Source organism: Drosophila tropicalis, unplaced genomic scaffold, assembly GCF_018151085.1.
Source record: "Drosophila tropicalis isolate 14030-0801.00 unplaced genomic scaffold, ASM1815108v1 contig_1190, whole genome shotgun sequence".
In the NCBI taxonomy this organism is placed as follows: Eukaryota; Metazoa; Arthropoda; class Insecta; order Diptera; family Drosophilidae; genus Drosophila; species Drosophila tropicalis.
This window is the reverse complement of record NW_027172561.1, coordinates 1,534,554-1,550,858: the sequence shown is the minus strand read 5'-3', so window position 1 is coordinate 1,550,858 and position 16,305 is coordinate 1,534,554. Positions and strand designations below refer to the sequence as shown.

Here is a 16,305-nt window from a genome sequence, read left to right as displayed (position 1 = left end):
CGATTTTTACCAAATTCTGCACAGTCATTAACATATATTAAACCAACAAATGTTTAATTTGAAAGCAATCGCGTTAAAAGTAACGAAGTTATTTACAAAAGTCACTGTTCTCGACCGATCATTCTTATGATATAGTCAACCGATCTTGATCAAATTTGGCACAGTCGTTTGTAGGCGTAATAAACTCTCAAATATTATAGTTTTACGGCAATAACTCTGAACCCATAACCGTTTGTATGGGAGCTATATGATATAGTGGTCCGATCCGAGTGAATCCGAGATATACAACGCCTGCAGTATATACAAGCCTACATGCAAAATCAACTCTGTAGCTCTTACGGTCTAGGAGGAGTTTGCGTTGATCCAGACGGACGGACGGACGGATCATGGACGGATTAAGGGAGGGGAGTTCGAAGGCTCGACACCGTTTTAAATGTCAATGGCAAATATCAATATACGCAAAATATAATGAATCTACGAAGTGATCGGATATGAGTTAGAATACCTACAAGACAATGAGTTGCTATGATTCGAATGCCCTCGAATCCCCATTCTGATTTGAGTATTTAGTATTTATTTGTAATGTATATTCGTGAAATACATAGTTGTGATTGATCTAGTCTGGTCGGTGGCTCAGTGGGGACCTACTCAGACTACAATATTAAATCGATTATATGATAAATTAGCGAACAAATTATTTTTGTTATATTTAATAGTCTTGCTTATGTTTTTGGGGTTTGTGGCAATTAGGAAATAAGATTTTCAAAACAGAGCACTCAAAATTTTTGGTGTATTGATCATTCAAATTTTGAATAGCCCTCACTTCACCATTATTTTCCTTTCATTTGTGATAAAATTAGTTGTTGTTGCTGAAAAACGTCCCAAATAAAATAAGACAATTCGAATAATTCAATTGATTCGAGTGCCTTATTCCAATTCTCCATTCAATTCGAATTGATTTATTTGACTTTAATTTTGATATCATTCATGCAGCTTGTATTCCATCACAATTATTTTACCCTCACATCGGCTTCTTTGATTAGCAACAAAGATCGAGAGAAAGAGTCGGGCGTCGGCAATCTCTCTTTCACCTAAACACACTCGCTTACTTTCTCTTTATAACTTAGTCATACTCTCCATCGCTCTCTTTCCAATTTAGTCGCGGTCTCTGATAGAGTAAGAGCGATTAAGCGGAAGAGGAAATGGGATAGGTAAAAAGGAAGTTGAAATTGTAGTTAATTTTTCGACATAACAAAGTTCAATTCAAATGATTTCTTATAAAATGTATTCATTTGGTGATTACCAATTTAAATATGAACTGGCATTACAAATAATTTAATTTTGGAAGTGAAATACCGCGCTTACATAATTATATATTCCAATTTGTCCAACCTAAGAAATGGTATATTATTGGTATATTACATACAGCATTACATTTCCCATTTCAATTTAGTGACAGGAACTTAGTATTTCATATTAATTTGCAAAACTTGTCCGAGGTTTCAGATTTTCCAAAACATTAAGTGAGAAAATACATAGTTACGAATACGAAAAATTTAACACGTCTTTCTCTGGAACAAACCCGAAAACAAAGCAAAATGCCAAGGAATAGTCATACATTAATGGATACTGAAATTATGTAGTACAATTCCTATAATATATATCACTCAGTGGGCAATATGTTTGAAGTTTGCTAAGATTTGTTTTAAGTCTGAAACATTCAAAATTGGAGGAGGTGGAGGATTCCCAGGTCCATCTTTTCGCGAAAGTACCGTGCTCTACGCAAAACTTTTATTACCAATGGTACTTGAAATATTAATTAAGAAAATGTTTATAAAAGATATAGTCGCAGTTTGCTCACTTCTGGCCCACATAAATCATTTACCAAATAAAAAAAACATGAAACAAATTAAATAAGGTCAAATAAACGTTCTTTTGATTCTAATGTATATAAGTATTTGAATTAAATTTATCTCTCTATCCCAATTTATCCCAAATTCAGTTCCTGCAGACAATCCGTATACAAAAATTAATATTCAATGTCGTCTAACTAGGGAAGTTACATTACAGAACAATAACAGACTCTTTGAAATAGTTTATGGTTGATAATTATATGGCCATCTTCCAAATAGTTCTCTATCATTCTTTCCATTTGACTTACTAAATTCTAAGAATTGAGCCAAGATAGTATCATAAGTTTGTACGCCTTGTCTGAGAATAGAAAATAAGTTAGAAATTCTGCTATTGATAGGTCTACGTCTGACAATTTAATGAACATTAAATTCTGTTCTCTAGTTTGCCAGTGTTTCAATTGTGTTTTAATTTTGTGAGTTTGTGTTTCAGCGAATTTGATTAAAACGAATTGCGATAAGAACGATAAAAATGGAGTTCCTTTCGGTGCGAAAATTTGCACTTTTGGTATTGAAGAAACTAAATATACAAGTTTAGGCAACAGGTCGCCCAATATCAATGCAATTCTAAATATAGACCATAGTATCTAATAAGTTTGTCTCGCCGAATAGGAAACATATGTATGCAGCGGCCTGATAAAAATCTTTTTGCCAATTGTATTATCAAAGGCCAAGAACAATATGTTCGGCTACTTTACTAATGAGGCCAGCCGCCAAAATTTTAATTGTCATTTGGCAAATTGATACATTTCGCAGAGTATATATAGCAGCATCCCTGTTTGCCAAAAATCACAGTATCGCATTCAATCGCAAACTTGTGTGAAGTTTTTATTTCAAGTTTTATTAGCTAAGAGTTTGGGAAAAGGACACAATGCGGAACTTATATGGTAGTAGAATCAAATATATCAACTGGAGAAATCACAGGATTCTAGCCTAATTGTTATCCTTTCACATTTTCCTTAGCTTTTGCGTTGCTGGTGATTACAGTTACCGCCAGCTGCACTTCGGGTGCCAGCGTGGATCGGTTATATGGTGAAGGCCAAATATTCTGCCGTGGCAAAGCCAACGGCATTCGCACTATGGTTCCCGGCAGCTGTTCCCAGTTTTACGAATGCCAAAATGGTGTAGCCAGTAAGTACTCCTGTCCCAAGTTCTATGATTTCAAAGCAAGGCGCTGTGTGACATACAATCCTGGCTGCACGGAAAATGCTGAGATTCAGCTTAACTCAGCCAGAGATGCGGCAGAGCCATGCAAAAAGACGACAGTGGCTCCACCATGTGTAACCACTACAACTCCATGCTCTGGCAACGTAAAGACGACAACTCCGTCCTGTGGCGCAAAATTAACCACAACTACAACAACAACCCCTTGCGCTCCAACAACCACAACAACAACTACTACAACGACAACCACTACAACGACAACTACTACAACAACAACTACTACAACAACAACTACAACAACACCAACTACTACAACTACAACGACAACAACTTGCAAACCAACAACAACGACAACTACGACAACAACGACGACAACGACAACTACTACAACTACAACAACTACAACCACAACAACTACTACAACTACAACGACAACAACTTGCAAACCAACAACAACGACAACTACGACAACAACGACAACTACTACAACTACAACCACAACAACTACTACAACTACAACGACAACAACTTGCAAGCCAACAACCACGACAACGACGACAACAACGACGACAACAACAACCACAACAACAACTACTACAACGACAACCACTACAACGACAACTACTACAACAACAACTACAACTACACCAACTACTACAACTACAACGACAACAACTTGCAAACCAACAACAACAACGACGACAACAACAACCACAACAACAACTACTACAACGACAACCACTACAACGACAACTACTACAACAACAACTACAACTACACCAACTACTACAACTACAACGACAACAACTTGCAAACCAACAACAACGACAACGACGACAACAACAACTACTACAACGACAACTACTACAACGACAACTACTACAACAACAACTACAACTACACCAACTACTACAACTACAACGACAACAACTTGCAAACCAACAACAACGACAACGACGACAACAACGACGACAACGACAACTACTACAACTACAACAACTACAACTACTACAACTACAACGACAACAACTTGCAAACCAACAACAACGACGGCAACAACAACCACGACAACAACTACTACAACGACAACCACTACAACGACAACTACTACAACAACAACTACAACTACACCAACTACTACAACTACAACGACAACAACTTGCAAACCAACAACAACGACAACTACGACAACAACGACAACTACTACAACTACAACCACAACAACTACTACAACTACAACGACAACAACTTGCAAGCCAACAACCACGACAACGACGACAACAACGACGACAACGACAACTACTACAACTACAACAACTACAACCACAACAACTACTACAACTACAACGACAACAACTTGCAAACCAACAACAACGACGACAACAACAACCACAACAACAACTACTACAACGACAACCACTACAACGACAACTACTACAACAACAACTACAACTACACCAACTACTACAACTACAACGACAACAACTTGTAAACCAACAACAACGACAACTACGACAACAACGACAACTACAACAACTACAACCACAACAACTACTACAACTACAACGACAACAACTTGCAAACCAACAACAACTACGACAACAACAACCACAACAACAACTACTACAACGACAACCACTACAACTACAACTACTACAACAACAACTACAACTACACCAACTACTACAACTACAACGACAACAACTTGCAAACCAACAACAACGACGGCAACAACGACAACAACGACAACAACTACAACAACGACAACTACAACAACGACAACTACGACAACGACAACGACAACTACAACAACTTGCAAACCAACAACAACCACAACAACAACTACTACTACGACGACGACAACAACAACTACAACAACCACAACTACAACAACTACAACGACAACAACTTGCAAGCCAACAACCACGACAACGACGACAACAACAACTACTACTACGACGACGACAACAACAACTTGGAAACCTACAACAACGACGACAACAACAACTACAACAACCACTACTACAACAACTACTACAACAACAACTACTACAACGACAACAACTTGTAAACCAACAACAACGACAACTACAACAACTACAACCACAACAACTACTACAACTACAACGACAACAACTTGCAAACCAACAACAACGACGACAACAACAACTACAACAACCACTACTACAACAACTACTACAACAACAACTACTACAACTACAACGACAACAACTTGTAAACCAACAACAACGACAACTACGACATCAACGACAACTACAACAACTACAACCACAACAACTACAACGACGACAACTTGCAAACCAACAACAACGACGACAACAACAACTACAACAACTACGACAACAACAACTACAACCACAACTACTACTACTACGACGACGACAACAACAACTTGCAAACCTACAACAACGACGACAACAACCACATGTGGTTCACAACCTACAACTACGACAACAACAACAACATGTGAACCAAATGAAGGGCCTGCAACCACGACAACAACCACATCGTGCGCTTCATCAACAACAACGACAACCGAATGTCCCTCGCAAACCACAACACCTTCGGTTACCACCGAATGCCCAGACACAGACACTACTACAACCACCAAGTGCCCAGAAACAACCACCGCTTGTGAACAAAGCGGCGATGCTGCCGCTCAGGCGAATCGTAACACTATCCGCCGACGACCCCGCCCCAACCGTAGACCACTCTGGGAAGCTCTACAGCAGTTCCAAGGAACGGCCAATACCGTGAATCTCCAGCAAAAGGTTTCTTGCGTCGGCAAGCCTGATGGTTTCTTGATGGCTTCACCCCAACGTTGCAATGACTATTATATTTGCCGACATCAACGCGCTCTCAGGGTCAGCTGCGGTGACAAATACTTTAACGGCCTGAAGGGTATCTGCGATCTGCCCGAAAACACCAGCTGCGTTCAATCATAAATGAACTAAGAAAACTCCTCTCAATTGGACCGACAATGATACTGGATTAAAATGATTTGAAACAAGGACATGAAACTCTACCAAGAAAAATATTATATATATAAAATTGCAATCACCTAAAAGAGGTTAACGAATCAAAATAATTGTGTTTTATTTTAACATAAATTGTACAGATTTTGTTCAGGCTATTAATATGAGATACATAATTGAGGTTTATTTTTATACCGTTTGATGGATATGCTTCCTATACCATGCATCAGAAAGGTGAAATGGCGTTTTAGAGTCGACAAAAAGACAGAAGAATGATTTTCAGACCCCATAAAGTATAAGTATTTTATAATTAATTTCTCATCCGAGGCATGTTCGACTTACAATTTGAAAGCCTTATGAATAACTTGGAACGAATCCATTCAAATTGACTTTAAGTAAATGAATGACAACTACGCATTAAAAGAAGTGAGTTTGAATGTAAGTACTTTTTAAATCTTAAAATAAGTAACTCCGTACTAGAACGAATTGGGAAATCTAATTAAGAAGGATTTTCCCATTACCATAAACCCCGAAAACAGAAATAACTTTAAAATCTTACTTTGTTCACATGGGTCTGACCAGTGGTCTAACTATTCAGTTGGTCATACGTGTATAATCGGACTTAATCTCTTACTGCAGATAGAAGGATAAACATTCAAACAGGCATCTCACCAATGCTCTAAGTTATGAAATTGGTTTATGGCAATGTTTATTATTATTATCACCCCTTTAACCCTTTAAAGCCAAAAGCCAAAATGAGTCAACAGCTTAACAGCTCTCCTGTTCTGTCGCTCCCCTGATTTTTGAATAAATTTCAATTTAAATCAAGTCGTACCAGTTGAATGTGTGTATTGAACAATTTTAGTTTTCAACTTTGATGTGTTCTTTCATTCTAAGCATTCTTTCATTTCTTTCTCAACTCATTTACACGTTTTTGTTTTTGTTTGCTTCTTGTTTTTAATTCACATTCCTGCCATTTGTTTGGCTGTCCTGCAATTCATTTGCTAGCTAACTCACTCACTTGCTTGCTCGCTTGTACAATCAATCACTCACTCATTCAATCTGGGCCACAGCAAAACTTTATCTGCAAACAAATTGAAAATTTTAATAAAAATTCTTACGCTAAATTACGCTTAACAACCAACATGATCCATTCATTTCCCAAGCGACCGACCAAGCATCTTCTTCTCCCATTCCATTCCGCCCCCATCCGTTTCCGTCCATCATTGTCATTGTCATTGTCCAAGCGTTCACTTAAGTGGTGTTAAGTATTTGAAAATCTGGTCTCCTCCATGCTCCGGTCTGTTCTGTTCCGTCCTTTGTTCCCTGTTCCCTGCTCCCTGCTCTGTGGCCGCTTTCCGCTTTTATTGTTTTACGACAGTTGGCCAAATACTTTGGGCTGGCAAAAGTTTTGCCCTCATGGTCATTCAATAGTCTACGATTTACGAAGGCTATCCTCCGGACGGAAGGACATGGATATGGAAACAGAGGTAAGAGTAAGAGGTAGAGGCAATGGCAATAGCAATGGCAACCCAAACCCACAGAGCAAAACTTCACCAGCATTTAGTGATATTGATTTATTACCATTACTCCTCCATCCTTCAGTCTTAAATGCGTTTCAAATCTGCTCATAGCTCTCGACAATTCCCTGCGCGCGCACCGAGTTCAAATCCCTGATGCACTGCTCCATAGGCGTGACCACACAGAGAGGTTTGCGTCCACTATAATAGGCACTCGATGGCCGTGCATATCTCACTTGTCGTGCGTCCAGCCAGGCGGTAATCTCATCCAGACACAAACATTGCCATGGATTGCCCTCAATGCTGATTTGCTGCAACTGAGATAAATAATTCGATGATTTCAATACTGGAAGATAGGTCAACTTGTTGTTATTTATCTCCAGAGCAGTCAAACGATCAAAGCTGTCCAATATATCGATATCGATTTCCTCTACCCGATTCTCACTCAACGTAAGCAATCGCAGACGTCGCAATGGGGCAAACATGCGAATGTCCAATGTGGTCAATTTGTTGCGTCTCAAACGCAATTCCCGCAGAAAGGGCAACGACGAGAGGGTCAATGGATGCAATTGCTCAAGATTGTTATTACTCAAATCTAGCATCCACAATTTTGCCAAAAGACAGCTACCAAAGGTCTCACGATTCAGTTGTCTTAGGCTATTTCTGCTTAAATCAAGAATCTCCAGGGACGTTAGATTGGCAAAAACCTGATCAGATAGATCCGTTATCTTATTGCCCTGCAGATAAAGAGATTCCAGTTTGCTTAGTCCTTGAAATGCTTTGGCTGAGATCTTGTTAATCTGATTGAACCAAAGATTAAGGGTTTTCAGATTGTTAAGTCTATGGAAGACATTATCGTCCAATAGTTTAACATTGTTTGAGCTATAATCAAGCAGTTCCAAAGGCGTTATTGCTGCTTCGCTTGGACCCATGAAGAGATTTGGCCTAATGTCATAAATATTGTTGTTGGATACATTGAGAACCCTCAACTTGGGTAGATGATAAAATATGCCCATATCCAATGACTCCAGCCAATTACTATGTAAATGCAACTCCTCCAGTTTAGGCAGACCACGGAAACGGCACCAATGAAACTATAGAATATAAAACATTTTCCAAGTGAATGAGTTGTGTCTAAAAAAAATTTTTCTTACTTACATCTCGCACATTATTATTACTGATGGATAGATAACGTAGATTAGCATTTTCTCCAATGGTCACATTCTCCTGCTCATTGGTGGTCAAGTCCAAGAAGATTAATTTCTTCAGGCTCTTAAAGGCATTTGGTTCGATCTCAGCTATCAGATTGTTTGAGAAATTGACATATTTCAAATTAGGCAACTGACTCATTAGTTGTTCACCGATTAATTGAACATCATTGTAGCTGACATCCATGCTCAAGAGATTTCGCATATTACTGAAATGTTGCTCTTCTAGTTCCTCCAATTGGCAATGGGTTATATTCAATTCCTGCAGCAACTCAAATTGTCTAAAGCCTTGTTTGCCCAAGGTCAAGCCACCAGATTCCGATAGATCTAGTTTTATCAGTTTGGCTAAATTTGGCATAGGTTTGTTGGTAATATCAATGCCAGTATGCTCATTGACTATCTTGACGCTCTGCCATCCATTTTTCACATACTGATTCAATTGATCGAAACTCTCGATTTCACGGCACACATGAAAACCATCTCTTACTAGTTCACATTCCTGCAGATCCTTGGCATGCAATGGCAAACCGTTTAGAAGAACAACAAGTAGAAGCTGTATCTGCCACTCCATCTTAGCCACAACTGAAGTCCACTCAACTTTGTGTTACCATTCGTCTCATCGAATGCAAGCGACTGTCCATATGTAAGTATGTGTGTTTATTTTTAAGTATCGGCAAACTTGTTCTACAAGAACATGCGTAATTATTGCTGCCCAGACGATAAGCCGGTTTCGATTCCCCCGATTCACAATCAAAACAGATTGTTTTGGCTTTACTCTGAAAAGGTAAAAGAGAATACTAAAGTTATTAAGTTGTATGCAACAGACAATTGAGTTCTCATGTAAAGGAGAGTTCTTAGTAGTTAAAGAGGCTAAGCAAATCTTCTTAAATGTCTAGTTTCAAAACTCGAGAGTTAAATTCAACAATATGCAAACCAGAGGCAGCTCCTGGCCGCTTATTTACTTCTACATACAAATGTATGTATCAATTCAAAGAGCGAATCTGTGAAATTTAGAACTATATACTATACATTATTGTCATTCCTACTCTAATTGAATATTTACTCTTTAAAATATCCAACATTTAAATATTTGTTGTTAAAGAAAGTTATGAAAGTGTATGCAAATTGTTTATAAAAAACCAAAATGAGCGAGATGGCAGTATATATCAGTTTCAATAAAATAAATCAATTATACTTGATTCAATTGTCTTCTTTAGGCACACTTATTTGTGAATAATGGCATAATTGCGTTTTATTTTGCATTGATAAACAAATACTAAATATAAATGTGAATAGATCAATAATATTTGTAGGCGACACATACATATATAAATATACATAGGTACATACATATATACTTTATAATAATTCATAATGTTTTTCTTTTTCTTTTTTGTTTGTTTCTTCTTTTTTTGTTTGCAGAAACAAATAAACATACATATATAAATATATGAATATATGTGGTATAGTTTCATTTGAAATATTAAGACACTCAAATATACATAGTTTTTGAAGTACATAGTTTTACACTTTTTGTATGTGTTTGTTTCATTTTGATTTGTTCCAGTTATTTGTCGTTGTAAATTCATCAAAAAACAAAAGAAAGTAAAAAAAGAAGGAAGCCCGTCGAATTGACGAAAATGCTAACATAAATATTATTATACATAGTAATAAGAAAATAAATGACAAATGGATAGTATAAGTCATGGAAAGCTCTTCCTTGTTTCATTGCGAGCATTTTCTGTATATAGCCTGAGTAGTTATTGTTATTAATAGTATAGAGAAGACTGCTGTAGGAATAAAGACAAAAAAAAAGTAACCAAAACAAAAACTTAAAAAAAATAACGAATTTATAACAATTTTGATTGTGCTATAGAGATAGAAATTTGGAAGCTTTTTGGCCATTTTGGGACTAGTACGCGACAGTTTATATGTTATTAATATGAAGATTTTCCACCTTGATTCTAATATTGACATGGTTTCTTGACATTAACACAAGGATTTTCAACTGAGATTCAAACAAAAACCCATTTCTTTTTATTTATTCCATGGACCCTTTCTCGCCTTGTCAGTTCCATCAGTGGCAGGATCAATCGCAATTGCAATCACATTCGCCACAAGCATCACAACAAAGCAGACAAAGTTCACAGCAGTCACCACTTCCATCCTACAGCATGCCGGGTCCGTCGGATTCACGGTTACCAGATTTCTCAAAGAACATGGCATCCTGAAAAAATGAGTGAAGGAGAGAAATTATTTAGAATTTGAAGACTAAACAGGCTAAGCTGATTCAGGTCGTGATGGCCTTGAATCCTAGCTAGGTTTTACACTTCGACGATTGTTGGGATCGATAAGATCTCTTTGCTTTGACTTACAATCAGGAAAGTGGCGCCTAGCAGAACTGCTTTCATGCGTACGTCCAGATCTTGCGGGAAATTGATGCCAAAGAAATCAGCATCTGTGAAAATTTCCCTTGCAAATCCTGACCACTGCTTGGAAATCTTTCCCACCTTTTCGCCAGTTAGAGAGACCACCTAAAAAAGCGAAAGCCATTTTAATTTCATTTCATTTGCAATCAATTCACAGATACTTACATTGAACTCTACATCACCGCAAAGAGAGAATGTGCAGAAAGGTCCTTCTATGCGCAGCACTGTGTCGCCAATATGATTGAGAATACGAAACGATGGCGAACATATGGACCATTCTTGTTCAATACGTCCAATGACATTGCCCGGCGGGGCTGAGACCTCCAATGATTGCAAACAACATGGGAAACAACAGGCCGAACAGGCCAATGGTCGATACAAATGGATAACCTCCTGTTGAAAATTGTCGAAAATCTTCATATCGAACGGACGCGAGGGACCACAACAGTTGCGAGTGCAGCAATCGTTGTCCTCCACCGCATAGTAGACCTTCTGGCCAAGAGCATTCTTAATGGAGAACTTATTGTTGGTCTCAAAGCCGGTGAAAGCCTCGAGTAGTTCGACTTTTTGTTTAACTAAAAGTTGGTCGATAGTCGTAAGGTATTCCAATCCGCGCGGACAATTCGGAATTCCTGTAGGTATATTCATCCAATCGCCTATAAGCAGAAAATTTTCCAAAAATTATTTACTTTAATCGTCTTACAAAAAAAGAGAGACTATATTAAATCGACAACCACCCACACCGACACCCACAATGGCATCTTTTTTAGTTTGCAGTGTGTCAATTGGTCAATGTCATTCTCCTCCGCCTTTGCTTCTTCTGGCCACCCCCTGCCACATTCTAAAAGAGGCTAATTGAAGGCATTGGAGATTGGCCTAGCCTCGACCTAGGGTCTTCTGTGGGTGCCCGTTGTTCCATTTACGACACATTGTGTGGCTGCTTTTATTTATTTATTTTTTTTTTTTTGATTTTTGTATCTAATCGCTTTGCAAAAAAAAAAAAAAGATTAACTTTATGGCCAATCTCTCTTGACGTATGCTTTTATATCTATGTGGGCCTATCTATAATTTCATCACAATGGCACCAAGATAAATTTACACAATTATTGTAATTATCTAAGGTGGCTGGCAACTGTGATTTATGTACATATCTGTTGCTTTCTCACCTTTTATCCTCATCACTTATATAGAACTCGTAACCCTTTCGCTTGGCAGATTTATTCAAACGCATGGTATGCCTAAATTTCTTGGGCAACGGCTTGTTTGCCTCGCGGCATATCAATTGCTTTAGATTGCCTGATCTTGTACAGAAATTACTATACTTGCTGTACAACGAATGCCAAATAAATCGCAGCACTTTTGACCCTGTTGACACGCCAGTTGACCCATTCTCGTTGCCACCAGCATGACCGACAGTGACATTTTTTGGTTCAGTGCTACCGCCGTTGTTGTTGTCGGCAGCACACAAGTCCAGTGTGGAGACGAAATTTGATATTGGTGCTGGTGGGACGACTAGGTGATGTTGCTTTGCGGTTGGCATGATGATGATGATGCACTCAAAATTAAACTGACACTGAATTTGCGACCACTTGCGATGCTGCACCGAGATGAACTGAAGCGTCTAGCCCAGTTGTGGCACACAAGTTGACATCGCTTCGAGGTTGCTTGTGTTGGGGGAAAAAATCAACGTAATCAACATAGTCGAGCGTTTTAAATGGCGCTTTGTATTATTTTATTGGTTCAATTAAGGCAAACGCGCCGCTTCTCGATAAGACAGAAGATGTAGGGGTTTGTCTACTTTGTTTTGGGTTGAAGAAAGATCTTTTCTCTGCACATGGTATTAACTCGATTGGTATGTAAACAACAACAACAACGACTTTGACAAAATGTTAATAAAGGCTCGTTATCTGACTGACAAAGAGAAGAAAATTCCGCGTAGTCTTTAATATGCAAATATTTGGATTCAATTTCCAACAGTCTAACAATCTATCTTTAGGCTCGTCGATTTGCATTATCTCAATTGCAGTGCATTCATCCCCAAACTGATAGAGAAAGAGAACGATAATAACCCACGCATGAAGGAAACTGAGCGAAACAGACAGAGATAATGACCAACCCAAAACCTTCTATGCATTAAGGTGATTTTGAACCGGATTATTATGAACTATAATCTTACAGTAACTTACAAATACAAGGCATTGAATTGAGAAGGTGACTGTCTGTTTTGTCGATTATGCGAATATTTGGTTTAATTTCAAAACCTCTCTATTGACACTTTGACAAAGAAGCAGCTAAGTATCAAACATGGAAACACATAGAGGTAGATGCTTCAATCAGTAGGGGATACTAAAATTTCCTCAAAGTCTCTACAGATAAAGCTTTTTACAACTTATTCCGATTCGGGACAGATTTTCTTAGAAAACAATTCAATCATATTGCAATAGTTTGTCTTTCGTTTCACTTGAGAACAAGTGTTTCAAAATATGTCGAAATAGCTTATAACCTCAGCGTATTCTTTGCTATTTCAATCACTTTTTGCTAGAAGCATGAAATAGAGATGTTCTCGGGTTCAAAAGCAAGTCTTTTCCTATTACTATGTAAGACGATTTCTATCGTCAATTGGTTTGACAGACTTTTACATAAAAAGTACATACACTTAGAAGGTTTGCATGGTTTGTTATTGGTTTTCTTTCGGTATGTTACCATTAATAGTGAGATAAGATACCACAAACTGGATGAAAGGGGTTAATGGTGTTTTCTTTTTTAATTTTCAATCTATGGCTTAATCGAAGAGCCTCCAATCATTAATTATCGCAAATGCAAAGTGCATTGACGCAAATGCACGCCAGACCTCAAAAAAAGACAAAGATGGAATGACAGAGGGTAAAATTGAACAATTTTATTATGCTGATAACTCACCGCCGCCTGCTCCCATTCCTGGCTGCTGAGGCTGGGGTACTCCAGGCTGTGAAATGATTGGCTGCTGTGGTCCAGATGGCGGCTGGAAGCCACCATAGGGAGAAGCTCCAGGCGGACCGGGTGTGTATCCACCAAATTGCTGATGAACTCCTGCTGGTCCACCTGGTGGATATCCAGCAAATGGTTGTGGCTGTGGCTGCGGAGGTCCACCACCCACATACGGTGGCTGTCCGGCGCCATAGGGCGGAGCTTCTCCATAGGGCGGCATTTGTGGTACTGGTGCGTATCCTCCAGAGGTCGAACCTCCTGCCACAAAACCCTTTAATAGATTTTAAAATTAAATCAAATTGAAATGATTTCACGTTAGCTCTCAGAAACCTAATGCTCTGACTGAGACGAGGTTTTGGTATTCAACTAAAGGGGCGTTTCGCTTTATAATGTGTAGCATGGCGGTTTGATTAAAAACAAAAAGTCCCCTAACTCGAAGATTATATGCTCTTTCTGTACCATTAGTTTGCTTTGTATCGGCTAATCATTTTGGTTGCACAGTTCATTTATAATTATTTATATTTATAAGAAATTAAGCGGAACTTTAAAAAAAGCTTTAAGATTAGATTAGAAGGCCTTAATGGGTTTACTTGGAATCACAATCTGACTTCTTAATGTATGTTATGTTATGTATTGGGTCGACAATTTTCTTCATTCCTATCCTGCAAGGCATTAAGGCACTACTCATGATACAATCTGAAATCCGCTGACTAGTTTAAAAGCAACTTCTCAGAGAATTTCAAAGAACTTATAAAATGAAAAAAAAAATTATTTTCTAGTTGATAAGGACTTAATAATAAAACCCCGGGACTGGGACTAGATATAAAATGACGTCATGTTATTAATGTGTATACGCCCCTTTGGCTGACGAAATATCTAAATACTATATACTCACATAATTTCCTGGCGACTGCTGATGATGTGGCAATGGACCTGCTGGTGGATAAGGAGCTCCTGGTGGATAGCCAGATCCTTCGGCGGGCGGTGCATTCGGTGGATAGTATCCAGCGCCGGAACCAAATGCAGGAGGAGGAACATAACCCCCTTGATTCACGTTGCTCTTCATTGCGGTTGTTGGTCCTGCTGCTGCTGGATCCGTTGATGTTCCTGTGCTCTGTTGTTGCACGGCGGGAGGGGAAGGGGCGTTTTTTTTAAACCGAAAGCGAAGCGTTTTGTTTAGTGCAGTCTTCGCACGGCAAAATAATGAAAATAACAAAAATTCTATTTCCCAACATTAGTAGTCGCCACCATTCACACCCTGTACTCAATATTGGAGGGGGGGATTTCACTATATATAACATTCTGAACACAAAACTTCATTTTACTGACTTTATTTTTTTCACTTTGCATTCACCATGAGGCGTATTTGGCCAATTGTTGTTAATATTTCCAACTTTAGTATTATTAATTCAATTATGTTTTTTGTATTAATATTTATAAAAAACAAGCAAATTCAATATATACCACAACAACCAACTAACGGAGGGTATAGGAATATTGGGATTTAAAGTGGGGATTCGAGATGGGCGATAATCATTGCCTTTGACATCTCTAAGTTCCATGTATTTTTCGATTACCCAGTATTTTTCTGACCGAAATACTGGCAAATTGGCGCCCTCTTTGCGCCTAACAGCCCTCTGGCGGCAGAAAACGGTATTATTGAGTTGCTCAATTTGAGCTGTATCAATTTGAGCTGTTTCAAAAAAAACAGTTTCAATATTAAAATTGTATACCCATGCAAATAAATGAACTACTTTATTCGTAGTTTTAGATTTATTTCGTAGCTTTTGTGGGTAAATATTAACTTATGTTACTCGGGCCCTAAACGTGTTTAAACTACATAAATTTGGTATCTAACGAAAGAGAAAAATTCCACGAGTAAATAACAAAAGAAAAATAATGTTTTTAGCGGGATTATAGCTAAAAGTAGCTTTTTCCAAACGAAAATATGGTTGAGTTTACAATATTTCTTGATTTTATAGAACAAATATAGTTTAGAATACCAGAGCAGCCGTATATTCCTCGACTTTAGAGTTTAGATTAAAATATTTGGCTACCAGACAAACAACGCGCAAAAAAAAAAAAAAAAAAAAAATATAGCATGTGACAAC

The 16,305-nt window shown here is 38.1% G+C and overlaps 3 protein-coding genes across 5 annotated transcripts; 1 reads left to right on the top strand and 2 right to left on the bottom strand.

Moving 5' to 3' along the window:
* The first annotated feature begins 2,781 nt into the window (after positions 1 to 2,781).
* Muc96D (Mucin 96D) lies at positions 2,782 to 6,040 on the top strand. Its single transcript, XM_068293899.1, has 4 exons — positions 2,782 to 2,797; positions 2,874 to 3,211; positions 3,320 to 5,525; positions 5,688 to 6,040. The coding sequence occupies exons 1-4, from the start codon at positions 2,782 to 2,784 to the stop codon at positions 6,038 to 6,040; spliced, it is 2,913 nt and encodes a 970-aa protein (XP_068150000.1).
* Positions 6,041 to 7,668: 1,628 nt separating this feature from the next.
* LOC137579179 (leucine-rich repeat-containing protein 15) lies at positions 7,669 to 8,978 on the bottom strand. Its single transcript, XM_068292887.1, has 2 exons — positions 8,749 to 8,978; positions 7,669 to 8,684 (listed from the first exon to the last, which is right to left on the bottom strand). The coding sequence occupies exons 1-2, from the start codon at positions 8,938 to 8,940 to the stop codon at positions 7,689 to 7,691; spliced, it is 1,188 nt and encodes a 395-aa protein (XP_068148988.1). The 5' UTR covers positions 8,941 to 8,978; the 3' UTR covers positions 7,669 to 7,688.
* A 1,024-nt stretch (positions 8,979 to 10,002) lies between these two features.
* scramb1 (scramblase 1) lies at positions 10,003 to 15,656 on the bottom strand. Of its 3 annotated transcripts, XM_068293525.1 has the most exons (5): positions 15,090 to 15,656; positions 14,147 to 14,465; positions 11,393 to 11,883; positions 11,174 to 11,332; positions 10,003 to 11,025 (listed from the first exon to the last, which is right to left on the bottom strand). In XM_068293525.1, exons 1-5 carry the CDS (start codon positions 15,258 to 15,260, stop codon positions 10,966 to 10,968), a joined length of 1,200 nt encoding a protein of 399 aa, XP_068149626.1. In that variant the 5' UTR covers positions 15,261 to 15,656; the 3' UTR covers positions 10,003 to 10,965. The 3 variants fall into 3 exon arrangements, with proteins under 3 accessions (XP_068149626.1, XP_068149643.1, XP_068149635.1); XM_068293542.1 differs by lacking the exons at positions 14,147 to 14,465; positions 15,090 to 15,656 and adding an exon at positions 12,394 to 12,883 and having other exon boundaries at positions 11,393 to 11,870; XM_068293534.1 differs by lacking the exons at positions 14,147 to 14,465; positions 15,090 to 15,656 and adding an exon at positions 12,394 to 12,529.
* Positions 15,657 to 16,305: the final 649 nt, after the last annotated feature.

Excerpts from the sequence above, each read along its gene's own strand:
- Muc96D (XM_068293899.1), top strand. Across the intron at positions 3,212-3,319 it reads TAACCACTACAACTCCATGC|ACCACTACAACGACAACTAC; the intron begins TCTGGCAACGTA and ends ACTACAACGACA. Across the intron at positions 5,526-5,687 it reads GACGACAACAACCACATGTG|ACACTACTACAACCACCAAG; the intron begins GTTCACAACCTA and ends GCCCAGACACAG.
- LOC137579179 (XM_068292887.1), bottom strand. The coding sequence starts at position 8,940 with ATGAGTCAGTTGCCTAATTTGAAATATGTCAATTTCTCAAACAATCTG. Across the intron at positions 8,685-8,748 it reads GTAATAATAATGTGCGAGAT|TTTCATTGGTGCCGTTTCCG; the intron begins GTAAGTAAGAAA and ends TATATTCTATAG.
- scramb1 (XM_068293525.1), bottom strand. The coding sequence starts at position 15,260 with ATGAAGAGCAACGTGAATCAAGGGGGTTATGTTCCTCCTCCTGCATTT. Across the intron at positions 11,333-11,392 it reads GCGGTGATGTAGAGTTCAAT|GTGGTCTCTCTAACTGGCGA; the intron begins GTAAGTATCTGT and ends TCGCTTTTTTAG. Across the intron at positions 11,026-11,173 it reads TAGGCGCCACTTTCCTGATT|GATGCCATGTTCTTTGAGAA; the intron begins GTAAGTCAAAGC and ends TCATTTTTTCAG.